General features: G+C 40.0%; 1 protein-coding gene and 1 long non-coding RNA gene across 10 annotated transcripts in view; one reads left to right on the top strand and one right to left on the bottom strand.

Moving 5' to 3' along the window:
• AGPAT5 (1-acylglycerol-3-phosphate O-acyltransferase 5) overlaps window positions 1–25,781 on the top strand; it is a 57,938-nt gene that overhangs the window by 1,125 nt on the left and 31,032 nt on the right. For 3 of the 6 annotated variants that reach the window (XM_025445624.3, XM_025445622.3, XM_049094789.1), the window contains exons 2-4: window positions 14,763–14,832; window positions 19,739–19,854; window positions 21,999–22,088. In XM_025445624.3, the coding sequence (XP_025301409.1) occupies window positions 14,763–14,832; window positions 19,739–19,854; window positions 21,999–22,088 (276 nt within the window). Of the gene's footprint in view, window positions 1–14,762; window positions 14,833–19,050; window positions 19,283–19,738; window positions 19,855–21,998; window positions 22,089–25,781 lie in introns of those variants that run through there. The other 3 variants (XM_035699866.2, XM_049094790.1, XM_025445623.3) reach the window with 2 other exon arrangements.
• LOC112659145 (uncharacterized) lies at window positions 9,926–19,073 on the bottom strand. Of its 4 annotated transcripts, XR_007402604.1 has the most exons (5): window positions 18,942–19,073; window positions 18,382–18,476; window positions 14,052–17,853; window positions 13,242–13,364; window positions 9,926–11,283 (listed from the first exon to the last, which is right to left on the bottom strand). It is a non-coding gene; the product is annotated as an uncharacterized LOC112659145 (long non-coding RNA). The 4 variants fall into 4 exon arrangements; XR_004805669.2 differs by lacking the exon at window positions 18,942–19,073 and having other exon boundaries at window positions 18,382–18,805; XR_004805671.2 differs by lacking the exon at window positions 18,942–19,073 and having other exon boundaries at window positions 9,926–11,253; window positions 18,382–18,805.

Here is a 25,781-nt window from a genome sequence, read left to right as displayed (position 1 = left end):
CCCCCTCCAGCCCACCTGCACCCCCATCTCACCTGCCCCCTCCAGCCCCCTCCAGCACTCCCATCTCACCTGCCCCTCACCCCCAGCGCCACCTGCCCCCCATCTCCACCTGCCCCCCCAGCCCCACCCCCAGCAGGTCCCCGTTGGGCACGTTTCATCCTGCCCTCCCAGCCCCCCCGCCCCCCATCCCCACCTGCCCCCCATCTCCACCTGCCCCCCACAGCCCCACCCCAGCAGGGTCCGCGCTGGGCACCTTTCATCCCGCCCCCCGCCCCATTCCCCCCAGGGTACTTTAGGATCGGTCCGCTCTGCCCCGCAGATGTGGCGGGAGGACACGTGCCATGGTCCCATCCTCCCACCGAGAGGGCAGGTTCGCGACCTTGGTAGGGTTTGGTCCGGGATGCTCGCTGGCAGGTACCCCCGGTCACCGAGAAGCTGCGGTTCCCGTGTGGAGGCCACACGTGGGGTCCGTCCCCCCCCCCCCCCCCCCATCTGGGAGCTCAGCTTAAGTAGGTGCAGATGAATGCCTAAGTAGGGCAAGCGGTTGACAAGCTTTTGGCGTCTGGTCTAAGCAGGGTTGGTAGTGTTTGAAGTCAGAAGTGCGCTTTCAAAAACCGGAGACCTCTTCAAACTATCGAATGTCGCTGTCTGGACAAGAAGTACAACTTTGCTTTGCGTTCTTCGGCAGTAGAAGTGAAAGCTGGGCGAGGAAATGAATACATTTGTTACTGTAGAAGCCTTACTGTAGATAAAGTTCTTGCCAACCTCCAGGCTTGAATGAGTGGCTCTTTTTTTTTTTTTTTTTTTTTTTGGTCTGGTTACTTTCTGTTACTGTATCTGTAGAGATTGGATCTGTAGATTAAATTTGTAAAAAAAAAAGAAAAAAGAAAAGAAAGAAAAAGAAAATGTAGAAGACCCCCTTCACTTTAGTTATTTGACAAAAATAGCCATTTTGAATTTTCCTTTTCCAAATTTGCAAAAAATAAAATAAAAAGATAGCTGGATTCCTGGTTATTCCTTATCTCCAGTTAGTCCTCTCCCCCTCCCCCCCCCCTCCCCTTTTCTTTTCCTAGTGGGGTTGAGTTGAAGGGAATGAAATGGCATTGGATTTGTCTTTTTGCCTTTTTTCCCCCCTGAGCAGCTGTTTTCACCCTGTTGTCAACCAGCTACTATTTTCAGTTTGCAGTTGCACTGCTGTGGATCCCTGATGACTGAGTTTGCCCCAGTTGGAAGTTGTTTGGGGGAAGGGAAGTAGGAGAAGCCAGGGCCTACATTTAAACCAGTATCTGTAAGTGCTTCCTAGAAAAGAAAGATCACTCTTCCAGACGGTTGTTTCCTTTTGATTGACTTTTAAGAGGGGCTTCGTTTAAGATTTTCAGGAATTCAGACCACTCCTTTTCTCCTGTGCTCTTACTTCACTGCGTTCGTTTAAATGTAGGGTTTTGTCATGATTAAATAATTTCACGTCCTGTGACAGCTGACCTGAGCTAGGATGCAGACAAAATATAGGACAAAGTGGGCGGGCTTCCTTTTAGAAAAATAATACTACCTCTGGTGGGTTATTTCATTTTTGTTCAAAGAATATAGCACGTCCCATGCAATATAATGTATAACATACACCAGCGAAGTACTATGTGTTGAGCAAGTTTTTTATTTTCGAAATGATTGTAAAATTCAGTGTTTCTAAATTGTATGTCTTATCTTGTACCCTGTTCAGGGTAGATCTCCAACTTAATTATTGAGGTCTCCGCACACGGGTTTTTAAAAAATTCAATCTGTTGATGGTCAGTGAGCAATCAGTTCTAGAATTCCTAATAAATTTTAAAGAACACACACCAAGTAAAACTTTGAATTGTCCTTGAGGGCCATCAGATGTCCCTTTACAAATGCATGAACGATGGTATCCTGTCACCTTATTCTTAGTTTTACTTACTAGTTTTCATCACTGACTTTGTCCGTGTAAAGTTCTGATTAACATTTTAGCCTTTAAAAAAAAAAAATTATTTTGCTAGGGGACTTCTTTTTTTTTCTGTACTTGAATTGTTTATCACCTCTAATTTGCAAAGACCAGAGATGATCCTCAGCTTTGTTCTGTATAAAAGAATGTTGATTCATTTCTGAAGAAGTGTTAGCAATTTGAATGAAAGGAAGTTCACCATTAAATAATATACATTGTAGAAGTATATTTAAATTAGAATTTTTTCCATCCCCTCCCATCTGGCAACCACCAGTTTGATCTCTGTATTTATCGGCCTGTTCCTTTTTTTTTTTTCAGATAACACATATAAATTGAAACTGTATGGTATTTGTCTGTCTTCCTTCACTTAGCATAATACCCTTTAGGTCCATGCATGTTGTCCCCAATGCCAGGATCATTCCTTTTTATGGCTGAGTAATATCCCAGTGTGTGTGTGTGTGTGTGTGTGTGTGTGTGTAGCACATGTTCTTTATCCACCAGTGGACATTTAGGTTGCTTCTGTGTCTTGGCTATTGTGAACAATGCTGCAATAAACATACAGTACCGTGCATATCTTTTTGATTAGTGTTTTTGTTTTATTTGGGTAAATACCCAATAGTGGAATTACTGGATCAGGTGGTATTTCTGTTTTTGATTTTTGAGGAACCTCCACAGTGGCTGCACCAATTTCTGTTCCCACCAACAGTGCAGGAAGGTTCTCTTTTCTCCACATCCTCACCAAATGTCTTTTTGATACTAACCTGCTAACCGTTCTGACAGGTATAAGGTAATAACTTATTGTGGTTTTGATTTGCATTTGCCTGTTGATTAGTTAGTAGAATTTTTTAAATGCAGTTTTAATGCTTTTTAAGTCTAGGTTTAAAAAAGAAATGGTTCATAGTAGGGTAACAAAATATTTTTTTATGTATAGAATTTTTAAGCTGAAGAGAAGTAGGAAGTTCGTGATCTGTGCTTGACAAGTAAACCTGTTCCAACAGGTACACTTGAATGTTCCATCAGATTCTAGGTAAATATCTGTTCTTTCCTATTTCTACAACTTTATTTTCACGTGCATTTCTGACACGGGAGCATTTCAATCACTGTTGCTAAAATGACTTTATAATTTATCCCTTTAGGTTCTAGAATCTTATAAGTACTGAAACTCAACAGGGTACCTTCACCATTTACTTTGGAATAAGCGATAAGGATTTTAAAAGTTTCACATATCTCTCTTACCTTGACCCCTGACAACCAACACACACCTCTTTATTATTTTGGGGGGCACTGATTCAAATAATTGTACTTCTTTTCTGTTGCTGCCAAACAAATCACCTCAGATTTAGTGGCTTAAAACAAGATAAATTGATTCTTGCAATTTTAGAGGCCAGTGTCTGAAATCAAGGTGTTTGTGGGGCTGTACTCCCTCTTGAGGCTCTAGGGCAGAGTCTTTCCTTTTTGGCTCTTTGAGCTTCCTGTGGCTGTGGGCATTCCTTGACTTGTAGCCATGTAATTCCACAATCTGCCTCCATGCTCTCTTTGCCTCCCCCTCTTCTGACTGTGTCAGATGTCCCTCTGCCTTTCTTTTCTAAGGACACTTGTCATTGGGTTTAGGGCTCACCCAGATAATCCAGGATGAGCTCCAAAACTCAGAATCCTTAACCCAAGACCCTTTTCCCAAGTGAGGTCACGTTTATAGGTTACACGCTTAAGACATAGACAGTCTTTTGTGGGGATCACTATTCAACCCCCACACATTAGTAACTTAACTCAGTCCTGCTTATTCTTGGAGCTGGAGTGCAAGGAAAACCTGTAGGAAGCTAAAAAGAAAGTGGGGCATACTGGTAGAGGCAGCAGTGAGGACTCCAGCAGAAGGTTGGGGGGAACCAGATTTACCATAGTTCTATCCCAGGATGCTATCCCTAAGTGTTGAGATTCTTGCATAAACAATAATTGTATGTAATAGGGTAGGTAATGAAAAATCTTAACATGTGGTTTTGGAAGCTATTAAAAGTTAATGAAATTTTTTTTTTCTAAATGTCAGAGTTCTTTTCTCATTTTCAATAAAAAGTTCTGCTCTTTTCCTTCCTTCAAACAGAATGCACTAAAAGTTGATCATTGATATTTGTAGGACAAAAACATTAAGTATTAATAATACATACTTTCTCATTAACACTCATAAATATTTTAGTCAATTGTTTTTCCTGCCTAAATCATTTTGTGACACTTGGAATTTACTTTCAAATGTACTTCGCATTAATGGCCCTATCTTCTAATTTGCTCTTCCTCAAATGCAAATGCTAATGTGATAGAACAACAAAATGTGGACTTTGAGAAAAGATAAATTTAGTTTTTCAACTGACCTACTTCAGGTATGAAATAGTTCAAAAAACACTGGAAATAAGATACAGAATTAAAGCCTAAGATTTTGATGGTTTTTTAATGTGTTCAGTTAGAATACTCTTAACTTCTCTAATAATTCACACATTTAATTGAAACATTGTTTCAAATTCCTCAGGAACAACCAAGGCATTCATATCTGGAGACCATTTGTAACTGGTTCTTTCTGTAGCACTGTTTCATCAAACATAGTTCTAGACTCTTAGTTAAATTTGTATTCTGTATCTTGTAGCTAAAGGCAGCTAAACTTTTCCAATGAAACATGTTTATTTAAAAATGGGAGAAGAGACCTTCAAGCCCACCTCCTTTTTTTTTTTTTACCACATCTGGATTCTGTCTGCATTTCTTCTAAAATGTTGCCCAGAGTTGAATGTCAGTAGTCCTAAAAAGGATATAAATACTTTGTATCCTTAATTTCCTTTTCCTCTGGTTATTTATCAACCATGTGAAGACCTTAAAAGACCTTAAGTTACTTCCTTCAGTTTAGCTGGAGCACAGCAGAGCCGGGCAGATTTGGTTGTGCTTCTGTGTGTGCATGTTTAAGAATGACACCAGCTTTTCATAGAGGAAATTAAACATTTCCCAAATCAAATAGGATTGCAGTCTAACACATTTAAATCTGACTAGGGAATAGGCTTATAAGAAAATCTTAGAGAACTGTAATTAGAACCTTGTTTTCATACTTTCTATAAATAAAAATCCCTGATGGAGCAAGCAAGTTTTTTTTTTTTTTTTTTTGGTTGCCTTGGTGTAGGATTCTTTTTAATGTCTTATTTTTCTATTTTAAAACACAGATCCAATAAAACATTCAAACACTGCCAAAATATTTTGAGAAAATTAAAGGTCCCTCTGCCTACACACACGTCTCCCAGGTATGCAACAATTTGGTGTGTAACTATAGATTTCTTTTAAGAGCTTTTAAATAAATGTAAATTGCAGGAAGACTCCTCCAACAAATTAAATTCTCGGATGGGTTTTATAGTTACACCCACTATGTCTGTGACCTATGGGGACACCTCTGAGCTGTTATGATAGGGAAAGGAAAATTTAATCTATAGACATAATTTACTTTCCCTCTTTTGTGAATTTGTCCGAATTTGTGGAGCTGAATGAACTGAGAGTTGACTCTTCCTAAATGGAATTAGAAGTTAAGTTTTCCTTTAATATATTTTTTAAAGATTTTATTTATTCATGAGAGACAGAGAGAAAGAGAAAGGCAGAGGGAGAAGCAGGCTCCATGCAGGGAGCCCGATGTAGGACTCGATCCTGGGACTCCAGGATCAGGCCCTGGGCCAAAGGCAGGCGTTAAACCACTGAGCCACCCAGGGATCCCAATATTTTCTTATTTTATTGTGGTTTCTTAAACACGTTGATAATACAATCCACAACTAAGTAGTAACTTCTAAGGAAACCCTAGAAACTCCTGGTCATTCCTTCATTCATTCAGTATTGGCATATGCACCTTGTTCCAGATCCTTAGCTGGGCACTAGGGGATACAATGAGGTATACAGGATTCCCACCCTTCTGGAGTTCACCTTCTAGTGAGACACAAATGATAGCAGGAAAATTAAAATGTACTGTGCTCTGTGAGATTTTAGACTGGGGGTGGGGGGGTTGAGGACGTTTGTCCCGACAAGTGACATTTGCATGGAGCTCAGAAGAAGGGCCATGGAGGAGTTGTAGTAACTCAGGCAAGAGAATTTGGTCAGAGGAATGGGCAGAGTGGACACGGACAGAATGTAGATTCCCAGAGCTATTTTCGAAGTAGCTGAGAGGGCTTTGTGATTGGATGTGGAAGGAAAAGGAGCAGAAGGGGTTCATGACCAATTGGCATTTAGTGAGAGCGGACTGTGTGCCAGATGCTGTTCGGTCATGTCACCGATACAAGGTAGGCACCATTCTTTCCATTTTATGGATGACAGCTGAGGCAGTAGTTCACATTTGTAGGTGTTTCGGCAGGATTCAGTACAAGGCACCCTAGTCTAGCTTCAAGATTTGTTGTCTGGGGACGTCAGGGTGGCTCAGTCGGTAAAGCATCTGCCTTGGGCTCAGGCCATGATCCCGGGGTCCTGGGATGGAGCCCCGCGTCGTGCTCCCTAGTCAGTGGGGAGCCTGTTCTCCCTGTCCCTCTGCCTCTGCTGCTCCCCCTGCTTGTGCTCTCCCCGCCCTGCCCCCCTCATCAAATAAATAAAATCCTAAAAAAAAATTTCATTTTCGGAAGATGCTTTGCTAAGTGGTGTGGTTATGTTGGTTGAAATGAGATCCCTGCTGTCAATTTATTCATACTAGGAAAAATACCAACAAACAATTCCGGTAGAAGATGATACTGAAATTGGAGTGTTTGTGTTTGTTAGCTTTGCGACCGAAAGATAAAATAACTTTGCCTGGATTCTTCAAGAAGGCTGTATCAATTATTCTGAACTGCTTTGAATCTTTACTTCAAACAGAAGCGAGGGCGGTGGAATGTTTAGGAAGAGTCCGCCCTCAGTGGATAACTGAATGGAAATGAGAACTCTTAAGTGTGGTCTTCAAAGCTGTCCAGATTTTGCCCTGGCTAATTTTCCCATTTATTGGTTTCACTGTAGCCCAACTGCTGTTCCTCCCCAGCCCCCCAAGTCACCAGTGTATTTTCAGCCATGTGCCTTTGGACTGTTCTCTGTATACTTTGTTCCAGCCGAAGCCCCAGCCTTCCCTCACTCCCTCTGGGTGTTAGGGTCACCTAACACATGGAATTAACCTATGTAATATTAACATAACAGCATCTTTTAATGTCTGTGTTGTCCCCTTTACGATTGTAACCTTTCAGAGATGGCAGTAAAGGAGAGCATGATTTAATTTTTCTCTTTTAACAAAAGGGCCGAGGAGTCTACAGGGGAGATTGGTCCGAGTTTCTGTGGAAATATAGATGAATCTCATGTTTAGGGGGGTGGGTTCTTGAATGAGCTTACTGATTGACAGGTTTTGATTCATTAGAGACTGTAGGTCTAGTGAGTCTAATTGATTCTTACTGTATTCTTTACTTAAATAGATAAGGGGGAAGGAAACACGAACTGTACCCCTCAGAAGTAAGACTGAGAGAGAGACCTTATAAAAGAGGGAGTTCTGAGACAGCCAGCAATATAGAGAAACCTTTGTTTGCTTGTCAATAAAAACCTGTACTTATTGCTACTTTGGAACCTAGCAGTTCTCTAAGGCTTGTTTTGTTTCCTCTTTCTCTGTGGGAGCCAGCAATGGAAACCCCGAATGAGCAAGCGTTGCTTGGGTATTTTAGAGGCCTGTCTGTGTGTAGAAGTGGAAGTGGCATTTGGAAGACAGCTTTATTTTGCCTGGTTTCCGGGTGGGAATTTCAGGAGCAAAAAGAAACTAGGTGCTCCTTTCCAGGCATCACCTAAAGTGCCAACCACATGCTAGGCACGCATGTTTTAGCCTGAGAAAATAGTCTCTACCTCAAGTAACACACAGTTCAGCAGCGTAGAAGGACGTCTTTTAAAGCGTGTATGAGATAAGCTCTAAGAGAAAGAACTGAATGCCGAGCCAGGGGCTACAGGAGGGCTGCAGAGCTGCCTCCTAGTGCTGGCTTCCCTGGAGGGCCTTCACAGGAGGGAGCCTGTGCTCTCCTGGGCCTGCGTATTGCTTCGTTCCCCCAAGTCTTCATTTGTATTTCTGGAGGAAAATTTTTTATGTCTATTTAATGTTTTTCATGAGTTTCTTTTCTCTTTAGTATCAGACTGAAAAAAAATCACATAACCTTCTGATATATGGGAAATTTTCTCATCTGAAGTTTGTATCTGGAATTTTTGCAGAAAATAGTTGTGTAACATTCAAAAGAGTTTTGGACCTTGGTGTGAGAAACCTGAGTGTAACTCCTAGTTCTCCACCATAGTATGTATTCACTTGAATAAGTCAGCGTCTCAGCTCAAGGGTTCAGTGACTGGCACATTGTCGGTGCTCAGCAAAACACCGTATAGAGAAGGACAGTGCAAGGAGACAAGCATGAGGAATGTGTAAGAAAGCTTTGGGGGCGCCTGGGTGGCTCAGTCAGTGGGTATCTGCCTTCGGATCAGGTCATGATCCTGGGGTCCTGGGATCCAGTCCCATGTCTGGCTCCCTGCTCGGCAAGAAGCCTGCTTCTCCTTCTCCCTCTGCTACTCCCCCTGCTTACGTGTTCTCTCTCTCTCTCTCTCTCTCTCCCTCGGTCAAATAGATAAATTTTTAAAAATATTTAAAAAAGGAGAAAGCTTTGTGATTTGTAAGATTCCTTTTAAATGTTGCGTGATTATTATTTTAGCATACTGCCTCTTAGACAAATGACTATGTCTGTACTTTGATCTTGGTTCAGAGGGCATTGTCATTTTCCTGTTCAGTGAAGTGTTGTTTGAGATTGGGCAGAAAAAGAGCATCATGTTAGTATGCATTACAGTGGAAATCTTGTACTGTTTAACTTGTTATATATTTCATTGGCATCAAAATACATTTAAAAATCCATTTCAAATGATTATAAACATACAGTGTAAATTATATATGTAACCTTATTAAAAACAACTCTTTATAGCTGCATTTGTGTGTAATCAGAGACTTTTTTCTCTTACCGTTAATCACTTAACAGTTGTTTTTTTTTTTTTTTTTTCCCCACTTAACACAGTTGTGAATAAAATCTCACCTTATTGGACAGTAATAACAACTAGCTTTTGGGGGGATGGTTACTATGTTCAAGGCATTGTGTGAAGTAGTTTAACTGGTCTTATTAATTAGGCAGTAGTTGCTGTTAGGACATTGATTTTACATGTAGAGAAATAGATGTGGAGAGGTAAGAGACTTTTTTTTTTTTTTTTTTTTTTTTTTTGCTTTAACCTGTGCTCTTAGTGACTATTGTATTGAATGTAGGGGAAGAAAAACTACTCTCGTAGGTTCATAGCTGAGGTCTGCAAATTAAACTGACAAAAATCAGATAAACAACAGAAAAGACATAAACATTTTGCTCATGTTAATATTTTTCTATGCATTAGTGCCTCACAGAAAAGAAGTGAAAACCAAAAGAAGTGAATAGAATCAGCCTGGAGGGGGGCGGGAGCGGGTTATATATAATTCATTTTAACAAGGAGCAGTAACTTGTGGAAACATAACTAGACAGAGCAAGGACTTTGTGCTGTTAGGGCTGGTAAACTGTGGGCAGGTCACTAGGGAATGGGTGATAGATAGATAAGGATATTTTGTGCTACCTCTGGTCTTCCTTGCACTCCAGAAGGGAACACCTTTAGGAATGGGTATTAAGGTCACCCTTACAAAGGAAAGCTTATGCTTCAGACAGAAAGGGAGAGGCCAGAGAGGTCTTCCTGTGTCTGCTGTTTCTCACTTGCCTTCATCTCAAAATATCCTTATGCCAATGTGGCATATTTTCGGGTACAGCATACTCTGATCGCCCTCAACAAAGTCTCTATTTAACAGCAGTGAAAAAGTTTTTTAAAAAATATTTCATTTTGCATGCTGAAAGAAAATGGATATCATTGAGGTAAATGAAGAATCTATTTTTTTTTCAGGCACCTGGGTGGCTTAGTCAGTGAAGTGTCTGCCTTCGGTTCAGGTCCTGAGCCCAGGGTCCTGGGATCAAGCCCCAAGTCAGGCTCCCTGCTCAGCCGGGAGCCCGTGTCTCCCTCCCTCTGCCTGCCGCTCCCCTCCTTGTGCTCTCCCTCTGTCAAATAAACAAATAAAATCTTTAACCATCTATTTTTTCCACAAAAAAAAAGAATATTGTACATTTTTGTCCTGGTAGTATTCTTTATACTGTGTTAAACATGTGATTACTATAGATTCCATTTTACTACCTGTTTTAGGGTACAAAAGAGTCTCTAGGTTGTTTGCATATCACGGGAGTAAATTTCAAAAAATATAAAGATATGGTCAAAATGAGGTGAAAGAAGTCACATGTATGTCAGGCTGCCTTCTGAGGCAATTTTTGCATGTTAAACAAGTTTGCTTGACTAATGAGGAATAGTAACTAGAGGATCAGTTGCAATGAAGATAATTATTCAAAGACCATTTTTATTGTCTTCTTCTGAATTAACAAAAAGGAAACTTTTTTTTTTAATAGGGACTTTACATGAGCTTTTACAAAATGGATGAGGAATTATAATGAACCTAAAATTAAAGACTTAGGAAGAACAAAAAAGCCATGTTTTTCATGGGCCTTGTTTTGAAGGAACAAATAGATTACCTGCAGAAAACCTGATTAATGTGATTACAAACATACTAGAAGATTCACAGAATGCATTAAAAAGTCACTGGTACACTTAGAGTATTTTACTTAGGTTTATTCCAAAACCTTTTACTGCTGGAAATGACATAGCTTTATTTACTTGTGAAAAATAAGAGTGCAACTTAATGATTCAGTACACTTGTGCTGAAAACTGAGTGCTAGGCTCAGGGAGTAGAAAAATTATGAAGACCCTGCCACAGAAGAGCTTATGAACCCGAGGGGTAGGGAGATATGCACACAAACTCAACTTGTAGATGAGTGTACAGAACACATGGTTGATGCTCCCGTAGGAGTGTGAACAGGGTTTGTCCCAGAGCAAAGGCGGGGGTGTGTGATTAATTCTGGGCTCTGGGTTAGAAGGCAGGAAGGCTTCAAGAGAAGAGGTAAATACGTGCTGAGGATGAGCAGATGTAAGATGATTATAGTGAGACTGTGCCGTAGACTTATAGGTCATCCTATAATTGTCGGGGAGGAAGACCTTGCACTGCCCTGTGGTCCTTCTAGCTGGACTTAGAATAGAATTGCCATGAGACAGATTCACAGGGATAACCAAGTTTAATAGATGTATGTATGGGGACTCCACACACAGGAGATGTCCAGGACATTGAGTCAACAGGAAGCTCACGAGAGATAAGAAGAGGCGTCCTTAGGATACAACCAGGAGAAGGCTGTTAGCTGAAAGTGAAAGGAAGTGCCCTATTATGCAGATAAGTTTCTTAGGTAGAGGGGAGTCTGGTAAGAGATCTCTTCCTGGTATAGGCTCTCCTTTTCAATGCAAATTTAGGCCTTTGAGAGCCAGGCGGAGAACTTTTCCTGCTGGGTTCTGATTACTTCTAACTTCATCTTTATGCCAAAGTGGCCCATCCAGGGGCAGCCTGCCCTTGGCCCCTACAGAATCATTTAAGAATTTATATGTATGGGTATTCTGGAAGTTCTTAGCTTTTTTTTAATTTAGAAACTACAGCTATCTAATTAACCACGTATCTGTTAATAAGGTAGTAATAATTAAATATTTGAGAATCAGCATTCTTAAAAGAATACAAATTTTTTCTTCCCCTCCATGATAGTAAATTTAAAAACAAACTTTCCACTTGAATGAATGAAAGAAATTTGACAATTTAAAATTAGAATGAAATGCATTTTCTTTGCAACCTTGGGAATAAACCAAGTGAAGGACCTTAGAACTGCATATATTTGATACCTAAAATTGTAATTATGCATTCTTTGTGTTGGTTAATCAACATTTTTTCAAAATAATAATGATTTACAGCTATTACAGTAAGGTTTATAGTTCATAGATTCATTTACTTTGCTTTTAGATCTTTTCAGGTTTTAATTACGAAGGTCTACTTTTTTCTAACTTCTTATTTCTGTTGAATTCCAACCAAGTTATAGTGGCAAATGAAAAAATCTAAATAGCCAATCAATCCAAATATTTACTTTAAGATACTAAATTAGGTTTTGTAAAAAATAAATAAATAAATAAATAAATAATGTTTTGTGAAAGGCCTACCCTCTTTTTTCCCCCATCTTTTTGCGTTTTATTAGGAAATACCTTTTATTTCAGTGAGATACTATGCATATTGAATAATCTTTAAAAGTATGAAAGATGTATGCGTGTCTTTCCCTTTCAGTGGCTATGCATTAGGTGTTCTGTTATTTTTATCTTCACAGTGATCTAGCCATAGAACAGTTTTCTCTATCTGCTTTGCGCAATTAAATTCATTACTTACTTTCTCTACATACTGCCCACATTTAGGCAGCAGGCTTGAGGAGTTGAAACGTGAGCAAGGCCAAGAGCCTACTGGGACCTTTGAGCTGAGTGCAAACAGGCTCATTAAACCACCCACCTGAAAATGGCCGTGGGCCCTCACCTACCAAAGGGCCGCTTCCAACCTGGCACTGTTACCAAAAGAGGGACAATTGCATGTGTCTGCATGCTTCCACCCTGTAGCTACAACCCTTCACCCCTGCCTCCAGGCGGACAGTCTCTCCTTGGCCGTCCTACCCATGCCTAGCCTATCTTGCGGTGTGTTCAATAAACTTCTATCTCCTACGCTCTGCCCTGGGCGATTTCTTTCAGAGCCAGTGCTGCCGACCACTATGCAGTTGGAATATGCATAACTGTAATCAAACTTTAAAAAATGCCTTTTAATAACCTGTTATCTGCCTTCAAAGGCTGCAGCCCGACAGTCTATTAACAAGCTCAGAGCAAGGAAGGAAAAGGAGAGTCTCTCCTTGGATGGTTCAAGTGCTGGCTTCAGCTTGGGGGCAGGCAGGTCTCCAAAGAGTGGTGGACAGGTTGAATCAATTAGACTGAGACTTTAAATGCGAATATCACATCCAGGGAACCTAAGCCAAAACACGGACGGTTGTGTAGCTGCAGTACTGAAGCGCAGTGCGTTGTACCCAGTGCTCTGGAGAGAGAGTGGGGATCGTTCACAAGCAAGAACTCCCTTTTTAATCCTGCATAGATCAAGCGATTGGTTTAGGGTTTTGCCTTTTGGTTTTGTTTTTTGGTACTGATAGACTTTGTTAGTAAAAAAATGAGCAAGGATTAGAGACATACTACATCTTTAGCACTGAATAGTGTTCTAAGGAAGATAATAGAGACCTCAGTCTGAGTCCCTGACCTCCGGAATGTTGTGTCATCTAGTTCCAATTTTCTACAGAGATGCTGCATTAATGTCATTTTCTTTCTTCAGTTGTTAGGCTGTTAATGAAGAGTGTTGTGACCAGAAGATCTGATTGGACATCTAAAAACACAGATCCGAAAACCTTTGGTTAATTCGTAGTCTTACATAATCCACGATGACAAGATACAGAAACTAAAATGCCCTGAATTAAAACAAAACACTGTTAACAGTCCTTTCTTTAAAATCCTTAAAATTATTCTTTCCTTGGGACGCCTGGATGGCTCAGTGGTTGAGCGTCTGCCTTTGGCTCAGGGCCTGATCCCTGATTCCCAGGATCGAGTCCCACATCGGGCTCCTTACATGGAGCCTGCTTCTCCTCCCTCTGCCTGTGTCTTGCCTCTCTTTCTCTATTCATTTATAAATAAATGAATAAATAAAATCTTTTTAAAAAGTCTTTCCTTTAAATAATTTGTATGAAGTATATAAGACACACAGAACTGCAGACTCCTATAATGAATACCTGTGTACGCACCATCCAGTTTAAGAAATGAAACATGACCACTAGCGTTGAAACCACCATGTGCCCCTCCCAAGACACATCCTCCCCCTATCCTACAGGTCACCTATATCCTGAACTTTCTCTGTGTTTTTTTTCTAATTGTGTTTATTTTTTTAAGTAAGCTCTATGCCCAACATGAGGCTTGAACTTAACAACCCTGAGCCAGCCAGATGCCTCAGGGAACTTTCTCTGTTCTTTACAGAGTTATAGAGAGTCCTGTTTGTGAGCCATGTTTCCCTATTACTTACAAGATAAAGTTTTAATCTTCAATTTGGTATTCAAAAGTCTTTTCCCATTCTGGTCCAGGTATTCAAAAGTCTTTTCCCATTCTGGTCCAGATCTCCCTGGGGTCTCCTTGCTCCAGCTCACCAACTCTGCATGCAGCCGTGGTTTGACTGTGATCCTGCTGGGGGTACCTCCACGGGCCTCAGACACTTCCACTTCCATCTCTTTGTCCACCTCTTCATGAACATCCTTCCTTCATCTCATCTGCTGAAACCACACCTAATGAATACTGCTTCTGCTCTGCCCTTGACAGTTCTTTAATATAAAGTGTGCCTTATTTTCGTAATGTGAAAATGTGTTATGTCTTATACGGTTACTGTTTACATGGCTGTCTCTTCCACTGCACTGTAGGGTTTTTGAAGGAAAATGCATCTTACAGAAAGAGCTTCAGATATTGTAAACAGTCAGTAAATAAATGCTTGTCGTATTTTTCTCATGAGGATGTTGATCATTCTGTTTCACTTTCTAACCATCAGCCTGCCCTGAACTTAACTACTTTATAAACATGCGCCATTGATGGTCTCTGATGCTTCTGAGAGAAATCTCATTTTTGTTAATCATGGATGGAAATATTCATGGTATTGTCAATTTTTTGACATCGTCCTATTTTGTTTGTTACAATAGTGCATGTTTTGAAATGTTAAAATAATGTTTCTTTTTGTTTTATCTTTTAGATATTGCTATATGGAGATTTGCCAAAAAATAAAGAAAATATAATATATTTAGCAAATCATCAAAGCACAGGTTTGTATTTCATTTGCATGAAACTTAGGTTTTCTACAGAAGGTAGATGGGCATTCAAAGTAATGTTTTTATTTAAATGAAATTTTGGGGGGTATTGTTAAAACATGAATTTTCAATGCAGGTATTAAATCATGACCTGGTATTTTTGTAATTTTACTTTTTTGGAAAGTCAGGAAAAGTAAACCTACAAATTTCCCAAATGTACCTTTTTCCCCCTGATGGGTGAAAAAGAGCCATTGTCTTTATTTTGTTTCTTGTAGAGTTCTTTAAATGAATTATGCATTCTTTTTGTGAGTTCTGTTTCTGAAAGTAAAATTAGGTCAAAGTGTATACACATTTTACTTTTCTGATTGTTAAGCAGGCAAGTTGTCCTCATGACTACTCCTTGCCTACAGGCAGTGTCAGTCTCTAATGTCTGCAGTCCCTTTTGCCTCATCAAATGTTTTGGTTTAATTATAGCTTGCTGTTCTGTCAGAAGACTCACAGAAGACTCTGGTATTCAATTATAGTGCAATCTATCTATACTTTAAGGCACTTTTTAAAAAACTTTTTATTTTGAAATAATTATAGATTCTCGAGAATTTGCAAAAATACTCTATGAAGTCCCATGACCTCTAAATTTTCCCCTAACGATGACATGTTATAAAGCTGTTGTACAGTATCAAAACCCAAGAAACTGACATTGGTTAAAGTACTTCTTTAGTTCTACAAATTATTCAATCCAAGGAAAATCCCACTTCATGTTTTTTTTCAAACCTTTAACTGCTTTTGATACACTCTTCTTAAATTCCGTTCTTATTTAAGAAATAGAATACCCAGAAATTTAAAGCTAAAAACAACCTGATGGATTATAGGATAATGGAAAAATCACTTAAGCCTGTGGCTTTTATCTTCCTCCTGTCAACTGTATCTCTTCATGATTTTATTGCTTTTATTACCACCTGCACCAAAGGAAAAGTAGAGAAAGTAAAAGAAGTTGACATATATTTTTCTCAATTTAGCTTATTAATGATTACATTCAGTTTTATGGGACAAGAGTTGATTCTACAAAGGATTGATAGGAATTTTGATGTATCTGTGTCTTTCCCTGCCTCTCTGAATGTGACCTCCTCAGACGATTTAATTACATTTGACTTTAGCAAAGCAACCAGCCCGACAGGGTCAGTGTCTGCTTTCAGCGCAGGCCTGTGAAGCACCTTACTTCTTCCTGTATTTTGACTATTTCTGCAAACATACTGGATTTCAACTACTGACAAGAGTCCTGTTGCTGATGGCCTATTTCTATCAGGCTTCCAATATCCAAATGCAGAGGATTTACGGGTCCAGGGAAGGGAGTGGCTCATGACAACACAAAGTTTCTTTATAGAAGTCTTCTCTGTGTTGAAGAGAATTCTCTCTCAAAATTCCTTGTTCAGGCTCCCTGCCAACTTTCTTTCTGCCAGGTTTCAGTGTGGAAATACTTGTATGACCAGAGCTATGGATCCAGTCCACCCATGTGGATGAGTACTCTGACGTTGCTGGAGGTGGTGGTAGTAACATCAGCAATAGCATGAGGATGCTGCTGTCATTTGTGTGTCGGCTACATGTTGGCTTTTATATACAGTCTTTCAGAGGGAGGACTTTTGGGAAAACATTTGGAAGAAAACAGTTTCACTCTGTTTCCCACTTCTGTGTATGGAACTAGAAGGTACTGGGAAGTAGAGCTCCATCGTCAGTCCACTATAACCTGAACGTGTCTCACTTCTTAGGTTCCAGAGCCGTCTCCTCGGCCCTTTACCTCACCGCAAAGGCCAGGACTTTCTGATACCAGGACCTGTGCCAGTTGGCCTTTGGGATTTGAGCAAGTGCTTTTTTGAATGCCGTTTAAAAAGCCCATGACTTAGGAACATAACTAGATGGTGACTTAAAGTTACTTTAGAATTGCGGGTTGTAGCCAGACTATGAGAGATTATGGCCAGAAAAACGGGTGCACACAAATTTGTGTGTAGTTGTAGGCTCCAGAGGCCCGTGAAGCTTACGTGGTCACGGGGCCTTGGCCAGTGCTGTCTGGGTACCCTATCCTAAGACCCTCCTAAGATATTAAGAACCACAGATGAGTGTCTAAAAATGTGATTAGCAGAAAGAATATTTCTAGGACTCCGTTCAACTTAGACTTTGTGGTTCGCCCTCTACGAGGCCTGCCAGAGTACATGTCCCTTCTACGCCTCACATTCCAAATGGTTGATGTTCTAGTTTCTCTTCCCTGTTGTTTTCACTCAATGTGTCCTTGCTGTCTCTGTATTCTTAGTCTCCTCGAACTTCTTTCTCTGCTGTGGGGATGCAGTGGCTCTTGTTCCTTCCTCTCGCCCTTTTCAAACACCTACTTTTGATACTGTTTACCTTAATCTCATGAAATGCACCGTTTTCTTGGTTTCATTGATACTCATCTTGACTTACAGAATGTGTGGTGAGTAGATTATCATAAAACGGTGCGGGCTTTGTGGTTCATCTGCTGTCCTGCAGTAGGCAGTGAGACAGTGGGCAGATTACTCAGCTTATCTCTTAGCCTTATTCATAGGTATGAGTAATGTCTACTGCTCAGAATTTTTAGGCAATTTACAGAGAGGCTAGCCCTAGTCTCTCAGTGTGCCTGGTTTATGGGGGGCATTTAACAGCAGGGGGTGGTGGTGGTGGCTAACAAGGAGCAGGCAGTGTTAAAGTGCTTCCTGCCCAGGATCTCTGTTCCACTACACAGTACCCTGGTGACTTAGGGACTCGTGTTACATAATAACATAGATGAGGAAAGCCTTGCTTTTTCTGCTGTCTCTCCTCACAGCCCTCTCCTCTCTTCGGAGCTAATGGCATCAATGACACTGCTGTAGCTGGATTACCATTGAAGAAGTCTTACATAGCCACATTCCTTGATCTCTTAATTAAAGTATTCCTGCTGGAACACAGACTGTGAATAATTACTGTCGAGGTGCATATTCCCATCTCAGCTGTCAGCAACTCAGCTGTAGTCTGGTATCTCCCATCAGAAACCTAGTTGAGAACAAACAAGAAAAGTAACGGTAATTGAGTAGCAAAAATGGATGGCACAAAGTGTGTGTGTTTTGACTACTTAAGTTAGTTCTTAAGCTTTTTCCACTAAAACTTGCACACGTTTAAGGTTTAGGGTCATAACCCAGGAGAGTTAATACCAACATGACATATTTTGCACTTAATCTTAAAAGTTCTTGGAAGATGCATCCCAGACTATGTGTAGCCGTGCTTCTTTCAATATAAAAATACGTTATTAAAAATTCCTCCAAACTTTAAAAAAATAATTGTTCCAGGAAACGATACTATAGCTTGTTTTTAGCCTTGTACCCCGCTATGTTCTAGGATGTGCGATAGTCTAGGACCCACACATTTAGTTCTCACAATTTATTTACGTTAGGTACAGCTATAACAGGCTGGATCATTTGGTTTCCAAGACCGTCAGAAAGAGCTGCCTTTCTCAGTATTGTTGAGGTGGTTTGAATTAGAAGGAAGGGGCTAAGGAGGTGGCTTCCAAAGGAAGTTACATACTTGAGAGTAAAGTGATAATTATTCTGTAGCGTAAGTGTCTCCAGCTGACAGGTGCAGTTTCTCGGGATCCCTGGTTGAAGAGTATCTGCATCACTCTACTTAAAAGGAGTTGTAATACAAATAATGTGTGTAAGTGTAACACATCCAGAAAGAACTTGTAAAATGATTTTTCACAATTTTTAGTCTTTAGCTGGCTAAGACTTCTTTGGGATATTCTCTCTAGTATTGTCTAAAGGATGTCACAGAGCTGTAATCCTGCAGAAGATTTTGGTTTAAACTGCTATGTTAACTGCTTTAATTTCCAGGCTTTTATTTTCCTTAGATTTTATTTTAACATTTTCCCCTCTAATTCAGTCCTTTTGTTCTGGCTTCTATGCCCCTGGATACACATGTTATAATAGGACTATTTTTTTTTCCAGAGATTCTTATCAGTAGGTTTTTTTTTTTTTTTTTCCCCCTCTCCAAGGATCCCACCCCCCAGGTCAGTTTTCAGTGTTATCAAAGAGATGGAGTAGGTTATAGCCATTTGCTTTCAAACCCACGTCTCTGGTCTTTAAGACCTTTTACTATTTGCACGCTTCATTGTATTATCAATTCCTCTGACTCTTTAAACCATCTCCCCTGTCTGCGGCCTTCTGCACAGTTGCCTGGTGTCTGGTTCTTTGCTTCCGTGTGGGCTAGTTCTTCTAGCCCATTTAGATTTCCTTCTCTCTTGTAGAACTGTTGTTGCTATTAGCAACATGCTCATGTCTTCCTGCTTTTGCTTTTGTGACTCGTTAGTAGAATTATACCCATGTAATGACTATTACTAGCCACCTGGGTACACGTGGTCTGATTCCTGTAAGGGGCACATATCTGTCTAGCACAGTTGTGAGCTTCAGGAGATCTTTGTTCATACATGGTAACCTGGGTGGGGTCCTGTCCTGAAATTCAGTAAAGATGAAGTGTCTTTGCTTTATGTTGAACATATTAGCATATACACAGTACTTAGATGCATACGACAGTTTCATTTAATCACTTTTTGCTTATAATTTTGTTAGGTTTTTTTAGACTAAGAATTAGAGGTGCATTATTTTTTTGTTGGTGCTACTTTCATATCATTGGTGGTTTTGACTTTTTGCATTTTACCCTCTGGAAGGCCTTTTAAGAAATGCAAAAAAAAAATACACCAACAAAAGTTTTTTTTATAGAATTTGTAATTTTTAAATGTCTGCAGTTGATATAAAGAAATTTTAGAATTCTTACTCATATTTCCAAAAGTATATTCTTAGTGAAGAGGCTTTCTCTCTTTCTGTGAAGGGAATGCCAGAGTTCACATACAGATCATTTTCGCACTAATTGGGTTGTGTCTTTGCAGTTGACTGGATTATTGCTGATATTCTAGCCGTGAGGCAGAATGCTCTTGGACATGTACGCTACGTCCTGAAAGACGGGTTAAAGTGGCTCCCACTGTATGGGTGTTATTTTTCTCAGGTAACTTTTTCCATGCTTCATTATATATGTAGTTTATAAAAACTTTAGATTTGGAGATTTAACATGCACTTAATATGACTGTGTAGGTTGTTTTATTTTCATGGTTGACTGACTTGTTCCAAACGGAAGTGATTTTCCTTGGGCATTTTTAGTAGCGTGCATTCGTGTACCTGTGTGATCACTCGGGTAGTTAAATAGGAAGAGTACATGTGTACAAAAAGCAAAGGACTAGGAAAATTTACAGGCATAGAATCTGACAGATGATTACCTTAAGAAACTAATAGTAAAAGTTGATTTTAGGATATAAAAGTGTGGTTATCATGCAGAGTGTTGAGCATGAGTGTCAAGCCCATAATAAACATTTACTATATGATATTTTCCAAAATGCCCTTAATTTGTTTCTCAAGCAGACATTTGGTCCAGCCACTTATCTGCTCAAAGTATGTGTTTCTCAGCTGCATCACGTGCCAGTTCCCGTGTGCGGCATTCATGGTCTGCTGTGACCTATCTCCTATCTCCCTAGAAAACCTGCCTTTCTCCTTCTAGCCTGAATTGGTTTCTCCCTCCTATCATCCTTGGAGCTGTTGCTTTAGTTCAAAGCAATATGCTTTCCTCTACCTCCAGGGTCCAGTTTAGATGCTGTTATGAAACCCTTCCTGGGCCTGGTGGTTCCCTCCACCTTGCTCTTGTCTTGGACTGTCTTTGTTATTACGCTTATCAAATTCTCTTGAAATTACACTTCTATACATATTTCACCTCCCCACTAATTTTTAAGTTCCTAAGGAAAGATACCTGGTCTTCACCTCTGTAGCTTCCATATACCTGGGAAAGTACCCAGATGTTTTTGAATTAAAATAGACCTTAATAAGCATGTTACATGACAAATGAGAACTAGTGTGTAAAGAGTAGGTATCACGTCCGCTACAGCTGGGCTGAAATTTTACATTGTGGTATATGTGTGCTGTGGCTTTTAATTCTAAAGAGTTAGCCAAGAATGGATTCATTCTCATCAGTCCCCTCTATTTGGGTAAACAGTGACATACATCCTGTAGAGCACTTTGAGTTTTTCCTCTGCACTCAGGCAAGCCAGGGTAGGAACCACAGTGGAAGGAACCACAACCAGGATGGAAGGCCACCTTCTTCCTCTCCTCTTTGTGTTCCTTATACTGTCTGCTCCTTCTGTCTGTGTATTTCCTTTTACTCAGAGTCTTAGTTAAGACAAAGTCAAATTCAGCCAGTCAGTTTATTGTACAGATGAGTTCAAATTAGCAGAAGCAAGTGCAAATAATATGGGGACTTGATGCAAAGTTTTGGTGAAGTACACTTCCAAAGTTTAGTTAAGGATACCTTAACTCTTATGACAATGCCTGTGTTTGTTGGCTGGGCCTGCCCTAACAAGCTGGATCTTAAATAACAGACATTTATTTCCCCACAGTTCTAGAGGCTGGAAGTTCCAGATTAGTGTGTTATCAGGATTGATTTTTGCTGTGGCCTATCTTCTTGGCTTGCAGTCAGCTGCCTTCTCCCAGTGTCTTTCCTTTGTGCACACGTGCCTGTGTGTGTCCTCATCTCCTCTTTGTATAAGGCACCAGTTCTCCTGGATTGGAGTCCACCCTAATGACTTCGTTTAACCTTATTACCTTCTTAAAGGCCCCATCCCCAGATACCATCACATTGGGGGTTAGGGCTTCAACATATAAATTTGGGGGGAACACAGCTGAGTTCACAACAATACCACATAAACATCTATAGCTGGGTCAGTTTTAAAAATCCCTAAAGATCATGAATATTGACCGGTCAAGGACACCGTTAGTGATTCTATGCTGTTGGAAAAATTGAGAGCTAAAAACTGTTATCAACCGAGTTTTTTATTTTAGAAAATGAAAGCGTTTTTAAGTAAATGATCATGTATTTTCCGCTACAGTGTAGCATGCAGTTTCTATTTGTTACATTGAAACCTGGGAGAGTTTTCAGTTAAATGTTTATTAGATACTAATATTTGAATGTATTAAATATTGTTTAATTCCTAAAATGTAATTTTGTTCTTTACTTTTGGGGAGAAAAGTTACCTTTTTGATGACTGGCCATTGGATATTTTAATAGTAAATACTACCCCCCCCCATTTTCTTTTTTAAATGTGGCAGCACGGAGGGATCTATGTAAAGCGAAGTGCCAAATTTAATGAAAAGGAAATGAGAAGCAAGCTGCAGAGCTACATGAATGCAGGAACTCCAGTAAGAACATGCTCATTTTTATTATTTTCCTTATCAATCCCCAGTTTTTAATTTAAGAACTAAATTAGAACTTAAGAATTGTTTTGAAAATGTATTATTCCATGGGTAATAAATACTTGAGAGCTTTGTTGAGACCGTAAAAACTATCTCGATACAGGTGAGCAGTTGTTGTTGCCATCAGGAAGAGGGTGCAGGTGATTCAGCCTTCCGGTGGAGGCCTCATTAAGGACCTCCAGGGAGCTGCAGGAACAGTGGGAGTCTGTGCTCTGGGAGTGGAAGTGCATCTCGACCTTGCACTTCAACTGCTAACTCCTCGTCGTCAGGATCATGTATGGTTTCAGAAGAAACAACTTTTCAGTGTGTCCATATAAATTTGGATTTCTTGTCTATATTGAGTTATTTGAAAAGTCAAAAAAAAAGTATGAATATTGGCAAATGAAAAGTCATTCAGCGTAAATATTGTTTGATAAAACTTTGCTCCCTGAAAAAGGAATCTTGGTATTCTCTTCGAAGAATGCTAATTGCTGCCCTGTTTCCCGGCAGCACACCCCATCGCAGTGACTGCTTGAGCTTTGGTCACCAGTGCTCAAGAACTTAGCTCATTGGCTACAAGGGGGTTTTTTCTCCCTCCTTCTCTCTCCTCCTCCTCCTCCTCCTCCTCCTCCTCGTCTTTCTCTGCCTTCCTTTCTCTTTTCCTCTCCTCATCAGGGCTCATAGGTGGCAGCCAGAGCTCATGTTTAAAGACGAGCTTTCCACAGTCAGCTGATGAAGTGTCCTACAAGATTTTTGCTTACAAGCTTTGCTGACATGACTCTAGTCATGTTGACGTTAGGAAATTGCGTTCTGTTTGGGGACCTGGAGTAGAATGTAGGGAGATAAACAGTGCTCCTTTATCCCGTTACTACTTTTTACCCTTGAGAACAAAGTGTACTCTTTGGAAGGGTCTGTTTACTGAACAATTTGGTATCTTTGGGCAGAAGGGGGGGCTCTGTTTGCAGATCTCCACAAGACAGAATAGTTTGGCAATATATATATTTACTGTCTTTTCAAAAAATTGTTTAAAATTTCAGCATTGACTTACATTAAAGAGTCCATCCCTCTTCTGCCCTCTAGCTCTCAGTCACCCAGGCAGGGTAGCTGCCATGAGGTTTCTTGGGGATTCTGGAGATATTGTATATGCCAAACAGATGCATACAGGGCCCTCTCTATGTGGATTTTAGTGTTCTCTTTGCAGTTTCCCCTTGCTTCTCTATGTTATGTCTCTTTCTCCAGTGTCCTCTGGTGCTTGTTCCTGAAGTCCTGTTAGTTTGGTGGGGAGGAGGAGTCGGGAGGGTAAAGAGGGCAGAGAGGTTGGGTGGTTTGTTGTTCTAAATCTCAGGGAGGGTCTTGGGGTGGAGCCTTCTCTGATCCTTCCTTGCTCTCAGCTTCCAGTCTGTGCCTAGAGGTGTTCCTGCCCTATCCTCTGTAGGGAGTTTTAACCTTCTGTTCATTTCCCCCAGCTGCATTGGATTTTCATCAACCTGAGAGTTTAAGAATGTTGTTCCATAGGAGAGACAGAGGGGAAGAATCTGTGCTGGGCTTTGTGCCTTCCCAGCACTGGCTTCTGTACTCCCCCAAGCCTGCATCGTCGTCATCATCATCAGGATGAGTTTGCAGGACATTCCTCTGACTCGGGTTTTTCTTCTCTTTCTCTCTTTTTTTTTTCTTTTTTCTTTTTGGTTTGCGTATGTGGGGTGTGTGTGCATGTGTGGTATGTGTACATGCACACACAAAGAGTGGTCCCTGGAGTAGAGCTTGTGAATTGTGGTAAATGATCCTGTTTCTATAGCCCCAGGGGTTCTTCTGTTGAATGAGCCCACACTCAGCCTTTTTCAATTTGTTAAAATTTTACGTAAATCTTTTTATTGCCATCTGTTGGCATGTGTCCCAAGTGAATGTAAATGAGTGCACGAATCTCCTCTCTCCTAAATTGCCTTTCTTCCCTTAGATGTTCAAGCAAGTTGGTTACCTTGCGGCCTCAACTCTGAAGGGTTCAGGTTGCAGATTCTCCACTTGTTTTTCTTGGGTTGGGAGCGATACTCTTGTAATATTCTTTGTCCTAAATGGAAGCCTCCTCCTGTTTGTATGTTAATGTGTTGTAAAATTTAGAATAATTTTATATTTACAAAAATGTTGCATGAATAGTATAGAGTTTCCCATTTATTCTTCACCTAGTTTTAATGTTAACGTTTAATGTTAATGTCTTTCCTAACCATGGTACATTGGTCAAAACTAAGAAAGAAACATTGGTGTCATACTAGTTAATTGAACTCTACAAACTATTCATATCTACTGATGTCCTTTTTTTGGTTTCAAGATGCAATCCACTGTACCACAAATTCATTTAATGCCTATGTTTATTGTATTTCTCATGGTATGCTGTACTGTGTGGTTATTGTCAGGTCTCTTATTTTTCTTTTAATCTTCAAGCTTTGTTTCTTCAAATATTGAATGCATCATTTAAAAGATGTATTGAGTAAATATGTGTTTAGTGATCTCAGTATGTGAAGGCCTGTTTGTTTTTTGTTTTTTTTTCCAGTTCTTGCTCATGGTACTTTCTTTCCTTATATACTTGGTTATCTTTATTTGCTGCTGATTCTATTTGGAAAATTATCTGTAGAAATCAACTCAAAGCATAGAAAGTACCTTCCTCCACACAATATTTGCATTTGTTTTAGCTGGGCCCCTAAAGGCTTCTCCAGGGTGAGCCCACCCAAGCCGAATTCTAAGTGTGAGGTTCACTGGACCAAGGTTACAACTATTGTAACTATATAGGTTATGAACTATCTTGTTTATATTCTGTGCATACTTCTGGTTTACTTTTGCCCTAAGAGTATAGTCTCTGGGGTTCCCTTCACTTCTTTCCACTCTTAATAGAAGGTCTTGGGGCTCTTTTATGTTTTTATCTTTTCAGCTCTTTGATACTTATAAGGTTATGACGTTATATCCAGCTTTTAAAGTTTTTAGTGGGAAGGCTTGTTCAAATAACCTGGTCTCTTACTTGGGCTACCAGAGAACCTCTTTGTTTTTCAAGGACCGGAGTCTAGCTTTTTGGTGTTTACGCAAGAATGCTGAATTATAGATTGGCAGTGCCATAAGTGGTTGTCACTTTGAGGCCAGATCAGATCTGGGTTTAAATTTCACATCTGCCATTTAAACTTTATTACTTTGCCCAAGTCACTTGACTTTTCTAAGCTTGTTTTCTTTATATGTTAAATCTGTTAATAATTATTTCATTTGATAGCTAGGATTAAATAGTATGTTTGAAAAGTCTGCTTATTATAGTTGTTTCTTATTGCTGCTGTAACAGATTACCACAAACTCACTGACCATAAAAGCACAGGCAGCAGAAGCAAAAATAAATAAGTAGGACTATACCAAATTAAAAAATTTCTGCACAGCAAAGGAAATAATCAACAAAATGAAAACCTGCAGAACAGGAGAAAATATTTGCAAACCACAAATCCGATGCTAATTTTCAAAATTAACAGGCAGCCCACCAGCAAAAAACCAAATAACCCAATTTAAGCAATGGGCAAAGGAGTCAAATAGACATACTTCCAAAGAAGACCTACAAATAAATGGCTGATAAGTATATGAAAAGGCGCTCAACCTCATTCGTCATCAAAGAAATGCTGGGCAGAACTGTAATGA

The sequence above is a fragment of the Canis lupus genome, chromosome 16 (assembly GCF_003254725.2).
Source record: "Canis lupus dingo isolate Sandy chromosome 16, ASM325472v2, whole genome shotgun sequence".
Classification (NCBI taxonomy): Eukaryota; Metazoa; Chordata; class Mammalia; order Carnivora; family Canidae; genus Canis; species Canis lupus.
The sequence above is the reverse complement of the archived record's forward strand: the minus strand, read 5'-3'. Positions and strand labels throughout refer to the sequence as shown.